Source organism: Centropristis striata, chromosome 12 (genome assembly GCF_030273125.1).
Source record: "Centropristis striata isolate RG_2023a ecotype Rhode Island chromosome 12, C.striata_1.0, whole genome shotgun sequence".
Taxonomy (NCBI): Eukaryota; Metazoa; Chordata; class Actinopteri; order Perciformes; family Serranidae; genus Centropristis; species Centropristis striata.
This window is the reverse complement of record NC_081528.1, coordinates 21,440,165-21,455,175: the sequence shown is the minus strand read 5'-3', so window position 1 is coordinate 21,455,175 and position 15,011 is coordinate 21,440,165. Positions and strand designations below refer to the sequence as shown.

Genomic DNA, 15,011 nt, shown 5'->3' with positions numbered 1-15,011 from the left:
CCAGCCACTCCCTGGCATGCTGGGAGCTGTGGGGAAAAGAAGCTCCAGTAACTGGAGGGGGTCAGGCAGGGGGACAGGAGTTATTTTAGGAAGCAGTAAGCCTGTCCTTGTCAAATTACTGGTGGGTGTGCTGTGCATTTAGAAAGGAAACAAGGAGAGGCAGGATTGGTTTGTGTGTGGACGGTGAGTATCAGCATTTATGACTGCGAGGTATTTCTAAGGAAGGTGTTACACTTGGAGCGCCACTTCGAAAATGAATTAGACTCGAGACGCAAATGACCCTCAAACCCCCAGCAGAGGTGAAACACGGAGCGCAGGAAAGCTTTAAAAAAACACATAAAAAATGATAAAACCAGGAGCTGAATTATTTAAACCATTAAAAAGTTTTAATTGGAAGATATCCATGAAATTGCAAAAAAAACTTTCATCAACCCAGTCTGGAAACCCACAACTCTATGGCTAAATAAATATGAGGTACTTATCACTTTACGTTTTAAAAATGACTGAATTCACTGGTTTACATTTCCTCTCTTGCTGTTTGTCTCACAGTCGGCCTTCACGGCTGCTTCTCGCTCTCCAGAACAAAGCTGAGCTGTTTCTTCGGGGCTCTTCCCACAGGTGCTGCATGCTGCGGAGAGATCTGCTGCTCTCTGGCAGGTGGGGTTGTCGGAACCACCGGCCCTCTGCTCTGAGCCGACGAGTCCTGGAGGAAGGGCCTCGGGCTGCTGGAGCACACTGCCGACAGAAGAGAGGCTGCAGTGAGCTCAAGGCCAACAGAGTGAGAATAGTCCCACCGTAGCTGTCAGGGTCAAAGGTCAGGACGTGGAGAGACACAATCTGGTGATACTTCTCTATATTCTTAGTCTGTGTATTGAAAGCTTGAGAGAAAACAATCGACTGGAGGGTCAAAACTGTATATCAAGTCTAATATGTGTTCTTTCATATTTTTGTGTTTCTCACCTGTGTGAGACCTGCTGAGTCCTGCTCTCACTCTGCGTGAGCCGTTGAACTCTGCGTCCTCGCCCTGTTACAACAAAAGCACACAGTAAAACATACTTCATACTGCAGAAGTCTAAATGTAATGCGAGGCAGCTCACTTTTATTCATATTCACACTTCTGCTACTAATTTGTTTTCCACCCCAAAATCCTCATCTGTCATTTAACTACGACTATAAGCTCAAAAGCGGGTTTTTTTTTATGTCAAAATCCAACTGATGCTGTTGATTTGTTGTGAGCACCATAAAGAAATGTTGTCATTGGTTACTTTTCCAGCAGGAGTTTAAAAAAGAAAAAGAAAAAATAGAACATTTAGATCTTAAGATCACATTTTCTTGTGTAAAACATCAAAGAGTTTCTTGGTTGGTAAACATCATATATACATCTTTTTAAGAAGAGGTAATGGTTGTATTCAACAGTGGTGGAATAAGTATTCAGATCCCTTACTTAGGTAAAAGTACTAATATCACACTGTGAAATTACTCCACTACGAGTAAAAGTCCTTTATTCAAAACTTACTGAAGTAAAAGTACAAAAGTATCAGCATCAAAATGCACTTAAAGTATCAAAAGTAAAAGTACTTGTTATGCAGAATGGAACCACTCAGGCTGTTTTATATTTTCTTGATATATTATTACATTATTTGTATTGATGTTTTATGTAAGCAGTGAGTGTAAGAAAACCCTAACATTTACTGTTCAGAATAAAATGTGTGGAAAAACAACAGTGGCATTATATAAACACTTTTCATTATTTTATGTGTTCATTCATCAGTCAATTAAAGGGTTAAAATTCTGAATGAATGAACAAATGTATGACTGAAATATATGGTAGTTATAATCAGGACTAACTCAGTGAAAGTGGACAATAATATAGACAATTTTATTGCAAATTTCAGTCCTCTAAGGCCATCAGAACAACTTTTTTAAGGGTTAAGATATTTGCTTATAAAACATTTAGATTTTCTTGTAGCCTTTTCACAGAAGCGTGTAGAATTTTTGAAGAATTATTTATTTTTAACTTGCTGCCTTTTTTTTTAACCCTCTGGAGACACCAAAAGCTCCAAAGCATGACTTCTTCATCGCATCCAGACTAGAAAACAAAGCAGCGTGGAGCCCTACTGTAAATTTACCTCTAAAGTTCTGGCTGTAAACTCCATGAGGCCAGTTTCAGTTTGATGATGATATACCAAGTAAAACTGGAGACAAGGTCAAATATATTTTGTATAAAATGATAGAACTGGATGTAACCCTCTTATATGTTAGATTTGCAACCTTTGTTCACATTTGCAACATTTCAAATTCTTTATTGAGCATGATAGTGTTTTGAAAGTAAAAAAAAATCACAATTTATGTTGGACTAAAGGACTAAAAAAGACACAAAATGACCAAAAAAAGGCAGAAAATGACAACAAAAAAAAGACACAAACAGACACAAAATTACTAAAAAAGATACAAAATGACCAAAAATGACACAAAATGAGAAGACAAAGTTACCACAAAAAAACACAGAAGAAGACACAAAATGACCAAAAAAAAGACACAAAAAAACACAAAAGACACAAAATGACCAAAAAAGACACAAAATGGCTAAAAAATACACAAAATGACCAAAATTGTTACGCTAAACAGACAAGACAAAAATGAAATAGAGTCCCACTAGAATAAAAACCAGAGTTGGATGACAGGATCACACACAATCACAAGATCACAATTATGTTGGTTTTTCTTTTTTTTTGGTTCAAAATGTTGATCCAGTAAGTCAGAATAGAAAAACAATTATTATTAGGTCATATAGGTGAGGTTGTGCTGGGAAAAAAATATATACCAAAATGGCATTTAAACATTTTAAGTGGTGTATACAGGCAGGATGAAAAGGATTAAAAAATAGACAAAATAGCCCAAGACTCCCTAGAGTTAACGGCTTAACAAAAAAGAGAATCTGACTAAATGAGACTGTATGAAGGTGTGTTTTTATGGATGCAGTACCTGTGTATTATAGGTGTATCTCTCTCCCAGACTCTGGTGTCTGTGAAGAGGCTTCCTGGTTCTGTCCAGGGTGGCGTCCTGGTGCAGAGTGTGTCTGCTGTATGCTGGTGTCTGCTGGAGTGATGACAAATGCATGAACCCAAACAGTAGAATAAAAGTACATTACATATAGTGTACGTTCAGTTATTTCTTTATCAGTGCAGAGGTGCATGAACCAAAGCTGTGAATTACCTTGTTGTTGAAGTTCTGAAGGTTTCTGGAGAGAATCCGCCTGATGCTGTCCATCTCCTCTGGCAGCAGGGGACGGCTGTGGGAGCGAGGGTCCACTCTACAGGTGAGAGGTGAACATTACCATCCATTTAAACAAACTGTGCTGTGAACAGTGGTGGAATGTAACCAAGTACATTCACTCAAGTTTCATATTTAAGTAAAATTTTGAGGGAATTTTACTTTAAGTGAGTATTTCAATTTTATGTAACTTTATACTTCTACTCCACTAGATTTTGAGGCAAATATTGTACTTTTTACTCCACTACATTTAGTTGACAGCTTTATGTCACACCACGATGAGGTGGTGTTTTATTTTGTGTTTTGGTCTTGTTATTTCCTATTTTATTTTGGAATAGTAACTCTCCTCTTGTTTCAGGTCACTTGTCCTTCCCTGCGTGTCATCTGTCTGATTGTCTCCCCTAATTACCGATTGTGTTCACCAGGTGCTCCCTTCCCTCCATTAGTTCCAATAGTCTGTGTTTTACCTTGTCTTGGTCCAGTGTGTTTGACCCCGTCACCAGTTATTTCGTTCTTGCCACAGCTTGTCTTGTTTTCGCCTTTTTGGATTCCTCGCAAGAGTGATTTTTCTTTGTAATTTATTAGTTAAGCACAGTTCTTAGTTTCATAGCTTTTTGAGTCAGCCATTTTGTTTTTCCTCCTTTTGGAGTGATTTTGTGTTCTTTATTAATTTTCCCCCTTTAGTCCTGATCCAGTTTTTCATAGTGTTTTAGTAGTATCTTTTATTTTTCCTATCAGGTTTTCTTCCGCCCTTTTGGAGGGTTTTTTGTTTGTAGGTGTTATTATTTAATAGTTTTCCTCTTGAGAGTTTAGTTAGTTTTTACCCCTTATCTTAGATTAGGATTTATATATTTAGTTTTTAACGTAGATGGGTTCAGTGTTATTCCTCCTTTGGAGTGACTTTTCTTTGTTTAGTTTTTACTCAGAGCCCTACCTTTACAAAATGAAAATGCTGCTTACATAAATGCATCAAGACAAATAATCCAATAATATATTTAGAATATATAAAACAAGGCTGCATAACGAGTACTTTTACTTTTGATACTTTAAGTACATTTTGATGCTGATACTTTTGTACTTTTACTTGAATGCAAAACTTTTACTTGTAGTGGAGTAATTTCACAGTGTGGTATTAGTACTTTTACTTAAGTAAATGATCTGAATACTTTTTCCACCACTGGTTGTGAAGACTGATACTTAATCAATTTTTAGTGGCATGACAGGATTTTAAGTTAGAAACATCCAGGGAATTGAAAGGCTAGGTAGCAAATATTGCTGCTTCTTCAGTGAAGTCCTGGAGCTCTTTACTTTACATAAAGTAAAACCATGTTTTCTCACAGTGCTGGCGCCTCCTCGTCTCCCCTCTGATCTCTTCTCTCCAGCTCCTGGTAAACTCTCAGGATGCTGGAGCGAGCCTGGTGGTCCTCACGGATCAGGAAACGGCGAAGGTACTTCTTGTTGAACTGCTCAAACCTCACACACACAAACACAGACATAAATTACATTTCAGTCACCAGTTGATCATTAGAAGTCCTCACTGTGAAAACTGACCAGGAACCTTTGCATGCGGTATATGCTGCCACCTACTGGTCCCTTTAGGTCCTATTTTTATGGGCATTCAAACACTTTGAGAGGAAACACAAGCACACAAGTTAAAGTAAAGGTAAAACAAGAAGAAACTAACTTGTCCTTCCAGTAGTGCTGTCCCCAGTAGCCGACCACATCCTCTATTCCTGCCAGCAGGTGATCGATGAGCTAAAAGGAGACATGATGAGAGCTCAGCATTCATAGATTTATTTTACTGTATAGTGGGTGTCCATCCCTGCATGCTGCATAAATATAATAAGAAAGTATCATCAGAAATTGCACTTTCTGTGAACTATCACTGTTATTTTCATTTTCACAGATGAAAGGGGAAAGCAGAGGAGTTCTGTGTTCACATACAGAGGCCATGACACCAATGCATTATGAAAGAGTGAATAAATTATTAATTTATTATAAATACAAAAAAATGGAGAACTCAAGCTTACAAGGAGGATATACTGTAATGTTGCATTTAGATTGTGTATGATGATCTAAAACAGCAAGATAATTATTCTTATACTTTTGAAGATCCTGTTTGAAGTTCAAACGCATACCATATTAACACCAAATGAATAATTCTTCTTTTGTGAGATCATTTGCTTTGATACATAATTGTGTGACAGCATGGTTCCAAAAGTATGAACATTTAACATGAAGTTAAGGTCTAAAGGTAACTATTAAGAACTTTCTAATTAATTTATAGCAAGTTTTTTGGTGTTGGTTTGTTTAAAATACGTCACATCTGAAGATGTTGATATATATGTCACGAAGACTCACCCTGCGTTATCTTGAATTCTTAAGAAAGATAACTTTGTTTTTCTTGCATGGCAAAATAAAATTTCCGTTTAAAAACAGGAAAACTGAGGTCAACAAGTCCTCCAAACCATAAGACCACAATGTAACAGTTTATGCTTTTAAAAAAAGTGGTTAACATTATGAAAAGGTCACTGTTTGGCAGTGGTGGAATGTAACTAAGTAAATTTACTAGTACTGTACTATACTTAAGTACAATTTTGAGGTACTTGTACTTTACTTAAGTATTTCCATTTTATGTAACTTTATACTTCTACTCCACTACATTTAGCTGACTAAAAAAACATAATACATTTAGAATGAGTATGGATTTTTATTAATTAAACCGTGTAAAAGTATATTAAGTAATTAAAATAAGCCCTACATTGACAACAGTAAATTAAAGCTTACATAAATGCATTTTTTTTTTTAATTCAATAATATATTTGGACAATCTGAGTGGGTCCATGGTGCATAACGAGTACTTTTACTTTTGATACTTTCAGTACATTTTGATGCTGATACTTTTGTACTTTTACTTCAGTAAGTTTTGAATGCAGGACTTTTGCTTGCAATGGGGTAATTTAACAGTGTTATTAGTACTTTTACTGAAGTAAGAGATCATAATACTAGGTTTAGGAAAAGTTCATTTGATGTAAAATATGTTAGTTAGTTACACAGGCAACATAAAATGTGACATAGATCATGACATAGCTACGTGTGAAAGTAAAGTAACTTAAATAATATGTAATATGTTGCCTTTTGTCCGGTTTGTCACCTTCCCATCATAATAACTACGGCCACTAGAGGGCACCGCCTAACAAATAGAGTAAATTTTCTTTATCTAGGAACATATGACTGGATAAATGAATCTTATATTATATTATTTGGGTCCTGACTTCCTGTCTAAGGAAGAAGAAGCACCCCAGTGTATGTGCTGTTACCCTCACCCTGCTGTGGATCTCCTCACTGACAGTAGGCAGAGCTCTCTTCTTCCTCTTCACATCCAGCAGCTCGACTAGAGGCTTAATAGTCATCCCCTGGAAACCAGATGAAACCAAACCCCATAAACACAACAATAAAACACCTCACAGAGCCAAAAAAGAAAAGTAAAGAGGAAAAAGCTGTTCATCAACGTGATTCTACCACCTGTACAAAGACGGTGAAGAGGATGACCACGATGGTAGTTGTGATGAAGAGTCTTTTCTTTGGGAAGTCATCAATCAGGAAGACGAGGGAGAAGCAGATTGCCCCTCTCAGGCCTCCGTACGCGATAATGAACTGATCTCGAAAGGTCACCGTGTTCCTCCGCAGCTTGTTAACCACGGCAGTCAGCAGGAGCACACCTTCACAGGAGGGGAAATGTGTTGATTCCTTTGCTTTGACAAGTGTTTATCAGGCTCCATTGGTACATTCATTAGTCTGTGTGTACCTGTGGCCCTCCACACGAGGCAGAGCAGCAGTGTGGAGCACACGAAGGGCCAGCTCCACATATGGACGTCCTGTATTGTGGACACGCCCAGGAAGATGAAGATGAGGGTCTCACTCACGCTGCTCCACATCTTCAGGAAGTACTGGATGCTGGTGTTGCTGCGCTCCGACACGTTGGCCTCCACGTACTGCTTCATGGTCACAGCACAGGCCACTATGCTGCAGAAAGGGGGGAAATACAGGAGCATCTCAATAAATTAGAATATGATGGAAAAGTCCATTTCCAGGAGTTCAAGTCAAATAGCCCCAACCAAGTATTGAGTCATATAGATGAGCATACTTTTCCACGGTGGCATTGAAGTGCAAACCACACCAGCAATTCACCACATTTTCTTTCATTTTTAAATGTGTTTTTACAAGAACAGGTGGCTGCGACTTCTGCAACCAATCAGGAGGATGATCAGAGTCCAATATGTACCTACCCTTTCCATTTTGATGAAATGCTGGCATGTTGTGTGAGTTGCTGGCGTGTTGTGGCAAATTGCTGGCGTGTTGTGGTGAATTGCTGGTGTGGTTTGCACTTCAGGGCCACCGTACTTTTCAGAGGCCAACATTTCCATATTAAATATACTTTTTGGTCTTTTTTTAATATTATATTTTTTTGAGACATTGAATTTTAGGTCTTCATTAAAAGTAAGCCATAATCATTATAATTAGAAGAAATTTAATAATGAAATGTTTTATTCTGTGTGTAATGAATCTATATAATGTGTTATTTCCACTTTCTGAATTGAATTACTGACATAAATAAACTTTCTATGATATTCTAATTTATTGAGGTGCACCTGTATAATCAGATTTTATCAAGCTAACTGTTTACAAAAGGACGTCTTTGAGGTGAAGTTGCACTCACGCCATGATACCAGAGAGGTGAAGCATCTCTGAAGTCAGGTAGGACAGGTAGGAGTAGAGGAAGACAAAGAGCGGGGCAATGACCTGGGCTCTGGAGGTGAACCTGGAGGTGAGGGCCGCAACCAGCCCGAAAAAGAGGCCTACAAAGAGGCCGCCGAGGCCCACCACCACCACCCTGCACCCACCCAGCAACACATCCAGCCCCGACACTGACGGCAGGCGAAGGAAGGACTCAAACAGCTTGTAGAGAACCTGAAGAGAAGAGAGGTGTATCATGCACAGAGTAAGATATTCTACTTAACAGAGGTGTGGACTCGAGTCACATGACTTGGACTCAAGTCATGAATTTGATGACTTTTGATTCGACTTGACAAAATGTAAAGAGACTCGCAACTCGACTTAATAACTTGTGACTTGTGACTTTACTTGGACTTCCCGAAAACCCAAAGATTAAAAAGTCTGTTACTAAGGACCACTCTATCTCTCTTTGTGTAAATGTGTGCGTCTCTCGCTGTCTGTCTGTGTGTGTCTGACATGTGCTGTCGGCACAACATCCAATCAAATACGATCCACTTATTTTGATCCGACAGCATCCATCCAATCAAATTGCAGGACAACCAATATCAATGAAGAAGAACCGTCAACAAACAGCATTTTGTTCGGGTCAACAAAAAACGGATTGCAGTATGCAGAACATGCAGGTCGAACAACAACAACTTCCAACTTCGTCCGACATTTAAAGTTGCACAAAGAATAATAATTTTTGAATGAACGCTAGCGCTAGCTTCTCGGCTAATTAACTTTGTTAGCAGCATTGTTAAATTAGTGAGAGAAAAAACACAAACAGAGACAATATGGGATGAGACAAGATAGGACAGAAACTGCTGTGGAACTCGTTATAGTGCAATATGTTCTAGTTATGTACTTGTTTTTTTTTTCAAATGTGTTTGAAGAATGTTCTTGCAAAAAAAAGTTTTGATACATAAATACAGATTTTTAAAAGCATACACGACCCATGTAAATGTTATTAATCTGTTGCTAAAAGGACTCGAAAGGACTAAAAACTCAAACTGTAGGACTTGGGACTTGACTTGAGACTAGTCAGTCTTGACTCAGGACTTGAGGGCAAAGACTTGAGACTTATTTGTGACTTGCAAAACAATGACACCTCTGCTACTTTGTGGCGACTGGTGACCGTTTCTTAACTCACCACGGTAACGGCGTCGTTGAGCAGCGACTCTCCGAAAACCAGGATGTGAAGCTGTTCGTTAACGTGCATCTCCTGGAAGACGGAGAGCACGGCCACGGGGTCAACAGCAGCGATCAGAGAGCCAAACAGCAGGCAGTGGAGCAGAGACACGTCTCCCAGAGAGCTCTGGGCCAGCAGACACACGCCGTACAGAGACAGGCCGATGCCCAACACGTTCCACAGGGTTCCCAGCACCGCATACCTGGAGACGTTTACAATCAGCAGCTTTACAGGAAACCAGGGTGAGTGGCAAAATGCTCAAACAACACCAATAAGAGCTGTGAGGCTCAACCAAAACAAAACAATGATATGAAAGATGCAAAAAAGTTCCATGACAATGTTAACATTCTGGTGTTTAGCAAGCATCAGGTTAATCGTCTTCGTAGTTAGTAAGTGAGATAGCATGCTTACATTGGATAATTAGCCTTAAACAAGTTTTTTCAAATATCTGGTCATAAACCAGAGTAATAGACACATTTAGACCTGATGGTGGCACTAAATGTCAAATCAGCAGATCCAAAGTCTTTAGAAATTATCCTCTGGCATATTTAATGTCTGCACAAATGTTCCTGGCAATTCACCCAACAGTCTCAGTCTGGACCAAAGTAGCCTGGCAGCATCCATTATTATTCAGGAATAAGGGGAAAAAAATCTGTATCTTTGTATTTCTTTAAACCAATCACAGTCCTCTTGGGCGTCTAGGACCAAAGTAAAATAATGACCCAAGACAGTACCATCCTTGAGTCACTCTGCCAACATGGCTGAATAATATTTTTCTTAGCAGCTCGAGGGCACAGTCACAAAATTACTATTGGTAATATTTGTGCTTATTAGCACTCTTGCCTCACAGCAAGAGGGTCACCGGTTTGACTCTGGCCTGCGTCTCTTCTGTGTGGATTCCCCCCATACCAGCATGGGTTCTCCCTGGGCACATTTCAAAAACATGCATTTAGGTTTATGGTGACTCTAAATTGCCCGTAGATGTGAATGAGTGATTGTCTGTCTCTATGTGCCAGCCTGGGCCGTAAAGTATACCCCCGCAGCCCGCGCGAGGCGGGGGGCCCCCCCATACCATAGGGCCCCGCCCCTGCCTGTAAAACAAATATCTTTTTTTAACTTTTTTTTTTTTTTACCCGAAACATATAGGGTTCAGGTCATGATATTGTCTGTATTTTGAGCGTAAAATAAAACGAATATTTAAAATAAAAACAGTGATACAGGGTAAAATTCTGGAAACTATTGTTTCACAAAGTCTACAAAAACAAAACATTGATATTTTGCAGGCAAGCAAATATCTAGCAAGTGCATCTGAGACCCTTGTGTCACTCAAAGGGGAGTTTCAAAGCCTTAAAGAAACTGCGCAAAATCTTGTCCAGTCATGGGGTATTCCACCTTCATTTCCACAAAAACGCGCAAGGCGCAACAAAAGACACTTTGATGAGTTATGCAAGGATGAAAGGCTATCGAATGCAGAGGAGCACTTCAAAGAGTCAGTATTTTACGCAGCTCTAGACATTGCAATTGCGCAGGTGACACACAGGTTTCAGGGCATGCAAGAGGTGACACGGAGGTTTGGGTTTTTACGCCCACAGGAACTTTTGTCAAAATCCAGTGATGAACTGTATAAATCAGCAAGTGCTTTAGCAGACCAATACAAAGATGACTTGTCTGCGGATTTTCCAGAACAAGTGCTTTCATTTAGAACTGCATTCATGTCCACCATAAAAGAAATCGAGCGTGGCTCAGTTCAAGATTTGGCACACACTCTATTCATAAAGCACCACTCCATATTACCAAGTGTGCCTGATGTTGCCACGGCTATTAAACGATTTCTCACTCTACCTGTAACTGTCGCAATCGCTGAAAGATCATTCTCAAAACTTAAATTAATTAAGACTTATCTAAGAAGCACCATGGCACAAGAGAGACTGTCGGGGCTGGCCATACTGAGTATCGAAAATAAACGTGCGCGCAGTCTGGACTTGAAGAGGGTGTTATGGGAAATTGTTCATCAATACGCCAAAAGACACGCCAATAAAAAAAATATGACCGCGGGGGGGCCCCGCACGTTTGCGTTATGGTAGTGGTGCCAGCCCTAGGATAGTCTGGCGATCTGAACAGGTGAATAAAACATTCGCTAAGTGCTCACTTTGTTCATAGTAAAGTACAACTGATTCCTTCTCCATGAAATCTCCTTTATGATCTCTGAACATATATGAGGTACCATCATAGAGCTCTGGTTGCTCACTTACAACTTTAATGATCTTTTCCTCTACTTCTGATTAAAATGTCAAGACAATGTTAGCGACATCAGGAGTGTATCAGCGCTGAAAAATTAAGTAATTATCATGTATTTGCATCGTGCTTGTCACTTCATTCACAAGATCAATTTGCATCCTTCCATTGACTTTGTACGTAATCGGCCAAAAAAAGCCAAACATTTTTTTGTGTTGAGTGTGAACACACCATTTAACATATGAAATACATTTTTGATGACTTGGATATGTTTTTTTTTCAGGGATTCAGTTTTGGTATGTCTTGTGGCTTTTATACAATGATAAATATCAGTCTGTGGCCTAGAGGTTAGGAATCAGGCTTGTAGCAGGTTCGAATCCTAAGACAGGTCAAAGACTGAAGTGCCCTTGAGCAAGGTTCCTAACCCAGCCACACAGCTCCCAGGGCACAGTACTTTGCAGCCCACTCCCAGTTGTGGGATTAGTAAAATGGATAAATCTTAAATATATTCCATGCACATTTGAAAAAAAACTTAAAAAGTCAACAGCTTTTGCTCACAGACCCACACAAGCATTCACACAAAACTCAAAACATTGAAGGAGTACCAACCAGAGGATGGTGCCAAGGTTTTCAAAGAACAGCCTCCCTGGCAGGAAGTATCCTGCATCCAAGACGATGGGCGGGAGCAGAAAGAGGAAGAAGGCATCAGCGCTCAGAGTGGGAGGAGCGGAGTGGCGTACGCCGTAGATCACTCCTCCAACCAGGAGGCCCACCATGATGAGGAGACAGCTCTCTGGGACGACTGCTGGGACTCGACCTGACCAGTGGAAACCTGGAGGTTAGAGACAGAGAAGATAAAAGGACATCATGCTAAATGTATTCAGCCATGTTTTGACTTTTCCCTGAAGCATTTTCAGTCAACTCTAACATCATCTAACCACATCCACGAGCATCTTGTGGCTTTTCATACATGAGCAGAATAATAATAATAATAATAATACATTTTATTTGGAGGCGCCTTTCTTGGCACTCAAGGACACCGTACAAAAGGATAGAAAAGAAACAGCAATAAAATACAATAAAATACACAGAATTAATAACAATACAATACAATAGATATATTGGGCAGGGTAAAAGTAATCAGACGGAATAAGCAGTTTTAAACAGATGTGTTTTGAGTTTTGATTTGAAATTGGGGAGTGAGTCAATGTTCCTGAGTTGGGGTGGTAGTGAGAAGACAGTCTGAAGCTTACCCAGCTTGGCCAGTGAGGCCAGCATGATCCACAATACGATCTCAAAGGGAGCCTGCACGTGGTGATAGTCCACGCTGAAAACCCTCAGCGCCATGGGCAGATCCACAGACAGGCCGCCATCGCTGCTGTTGAAGCCCAGCGAGGGGGGCAGGTTGTGGGTCTGCGGGAGCTCAGCTGGGGGAGTCAGGGCCAGACAGGCCGGCCAAAACAGGCAGGCAGAGAGCAGCAGAGAGAGAGTCCACAGGACAGCCATCCTGCAGCCATGCTGGGACAACAGAGAGAGAGACGGGGAGAGAATAGGACCAGGGTTATGGAGATAAAGGGAGGGCGAGCAGCACACTCACACATACACACACACACACACATACACACACACACACACACACACACACACGTGCATACACAAAACAAGCTAAACCCAACTCATGCAGCCACTAATGTGCACAGGAATCCCTGAGCTAGCAATGATAGCCAACCAGCAGTCCAGAGCTCAACACACATAAACACACACACACACACACACACACACACACACATTGTCACATTTCACAATTCTAACTCTAACTCTTAACCTAACCCTCCATTTAAATCCAGTCCTTATTCCAACATGTGTTACATTATTATATTTTGTCCTCATAAAGAAGACGAGTCCCCACAACGTGACTATGTAAAAAGATGTATGTCCCCACAATACAACCCTACATGAGCTCCCAGTCCAGCAGTCCAGAGCTCAACACACATAAACACACACACACACACACACACACACACACACACTTGCTAAGGGGGGGACCTGAAGTTGTGTTTAAGAAGCACCATGCCACTATCAACAGATTATAAATGACACCCATATAAAATACACTTCATATTTCAGATATCTTTTGTGCCATGTGAAATCATTCCATCAGTTTTAGGACTATTTTTTAACCAACCTTTTTGGTGTCATGGCACACTCAGTTCTTAACAAGCCTATTTGAGGGGACTTGGAAAAGGCCTTCTCTGTTGTTGTTGTTTTAGTTTGTTTGTTTTTACAACAAAAGGCTCTCATTTGCTTTGCTAATAATGGTTCATCAGTTAGTCTGTGATTATTTTCAGTTAGTCTTTGATTATTTTGATATGTCAGCCCTGCGATAGTCCGGTCATGTCCAGGATGGACCCCGCCCAGTGTCAGCAGTGTCAGTTGGGATCTGCTCCAGCCCCTCCCGACCCAAGTTTGGATAAGCTGTTAAGGATAATGAATGAATGTAACTGATTATGACTTTAGTCCTTGAAATGTAAATGCTGATCACACGTCCACAAAGCCCAATATGATGTCTTTCAATTGCTTATTAAGATAAATAATGACATATCTCTGTAAAGATAATCAAAGACAAATACAACCAAAATTCCTATAAAAAATACCCAATGTTGGTGATATTACAAATAAGCATTCATTTTCTTGTTAAAATAATTTATTTGGATCGTTTTTTGTTTTTGTTTTGTTAAAGCTGTCGTGTGATGCTACTCTATATTATGACATGACATATGTTTATGAAGCTATATTTTTGTCACAATCCATTCCTCTGCTGCACTGCCAGTCATTTTTCACTTTTCTACCCTCTGCTCACTCTCCCTGCTGGCCACTCCCACCTCATCAGCCAACTCTGTTCACCTGTGCACTCAGGTGCTCATCAGTAATCAAGCCACTATTTAAGCCTCTCTGGTTCACACACTCACTGCCAGATTGTTCTTATCCTCCAAGCACTTTCCTTTGGACTGATCGCCTGTTGTCGACCCTGCCTGCCTCTGACTAACATGCCCTGTCGTTCTCCTAGGAAATTATTCAGCTTTCTGTCTCTAACCAGGATCTCTGTCCTAACCCTTCCTGGTGTGGCGTCCTGCTGCTACACCGCTGGATTGCATCAACTTGCTGGACTTATACGAAAGGTCGGACATCTGAGTCTCAAGAGATTCTGTGATTAAACCTGTTTTTGGACTGCATACCTATTGCCTGTTTGCTGTAAAGACCATTCTAGAAGAGATTAGACTCTTTACTAAACGATCCTGTGGTTTGGGTTACTGCAATTGGGTCCTCACACACCTGTTACCATTTGATTATTACACTAAACATTTCACATTTTATTTTCACAGCAAGAGGGTTCCCGGTTTGAGTCCGGCTTTATGTTCTTCTGTGTAGAGTTTTCATGTTCTCCCCGTGTCAGTGTGGGTTCTCTCCGAGTCCTCCGGCTTCCTCCCACATAAAAAAAAAATAAATTTAATATTCTAATGTGGCGTGATTGTCT

At 40.2% G+C, this 15,011-nt stretch overlaps 1 protein-coding gene across 1 annotated transcript; it reads right to left on the bottom strand.

Annotated features, from left to right (window-relative positions):
- Nucleotides 1-364: 364 nt before the first annotated feature.
- On the bottom strand, nucleotides 365-13,055 carry LOC131981763 (sodium/hydrogen exchanger 2-like). The gene is made up of 13 exons (XM_059346212.1): nucleotides 12,730-13,055; nucleotides 12,086-12,308; nucleotides 9,203-9,443; nucleotides 7,994-8,244; nucleotides 7,082-7,299; nucleotides 6,799-6,995; nucleotides 6,600-6,689; nucleotides 4,958-5,028; nucleotides 4,612-4,746; nucleotides 3,217-3,313; nucleotides 2,986-3,099; nucleotides 961-1,024; nucleotides 365-735 (listed from the first exon to the last, which is right to left on the bottom strand). The coding sequence occupies exons 1-13, from the start codon at nucleotides 12,980-12,982 to the stop codon at nucleotides 557-559; spliced, it is 2,133 nt and encodes a 710-aa protein (XP_059202195.1). The 5' UTR covers nucleotides 12,983-13,055; the 3' UTR covers nucleotides 365-556.
- Between the last annotated feature and the right edge of the window lie 1,956 nt (nucleotides 13,056-15,011).

Bases quoted from the DNA above. Each gene is read 5' to 3' on its own strand.
- LOC131981763 (XM_059346212.1), bottom strand. From the start codon at position 12,982: ATGGCTGTCCTGTGGACTCTCTCTCTGCTGCTCTCTGCCTGCCTGTTT. The intron at 12,309-12,729 runs GTAAGCTTCAGA...TCTAACCTCCAG, and splicing joins GGCCTCACTGGCCAAGCTGG to GTTTCCACTGGTCAGGTCGA. The intron at 8,245-9,202 runs GTGAGTTAAGAA...TCTTCTCTTCAG, and splicing joins TCAACGACGCCGTTACCGTG to GTTCTCTACAAGCTGTTTGA.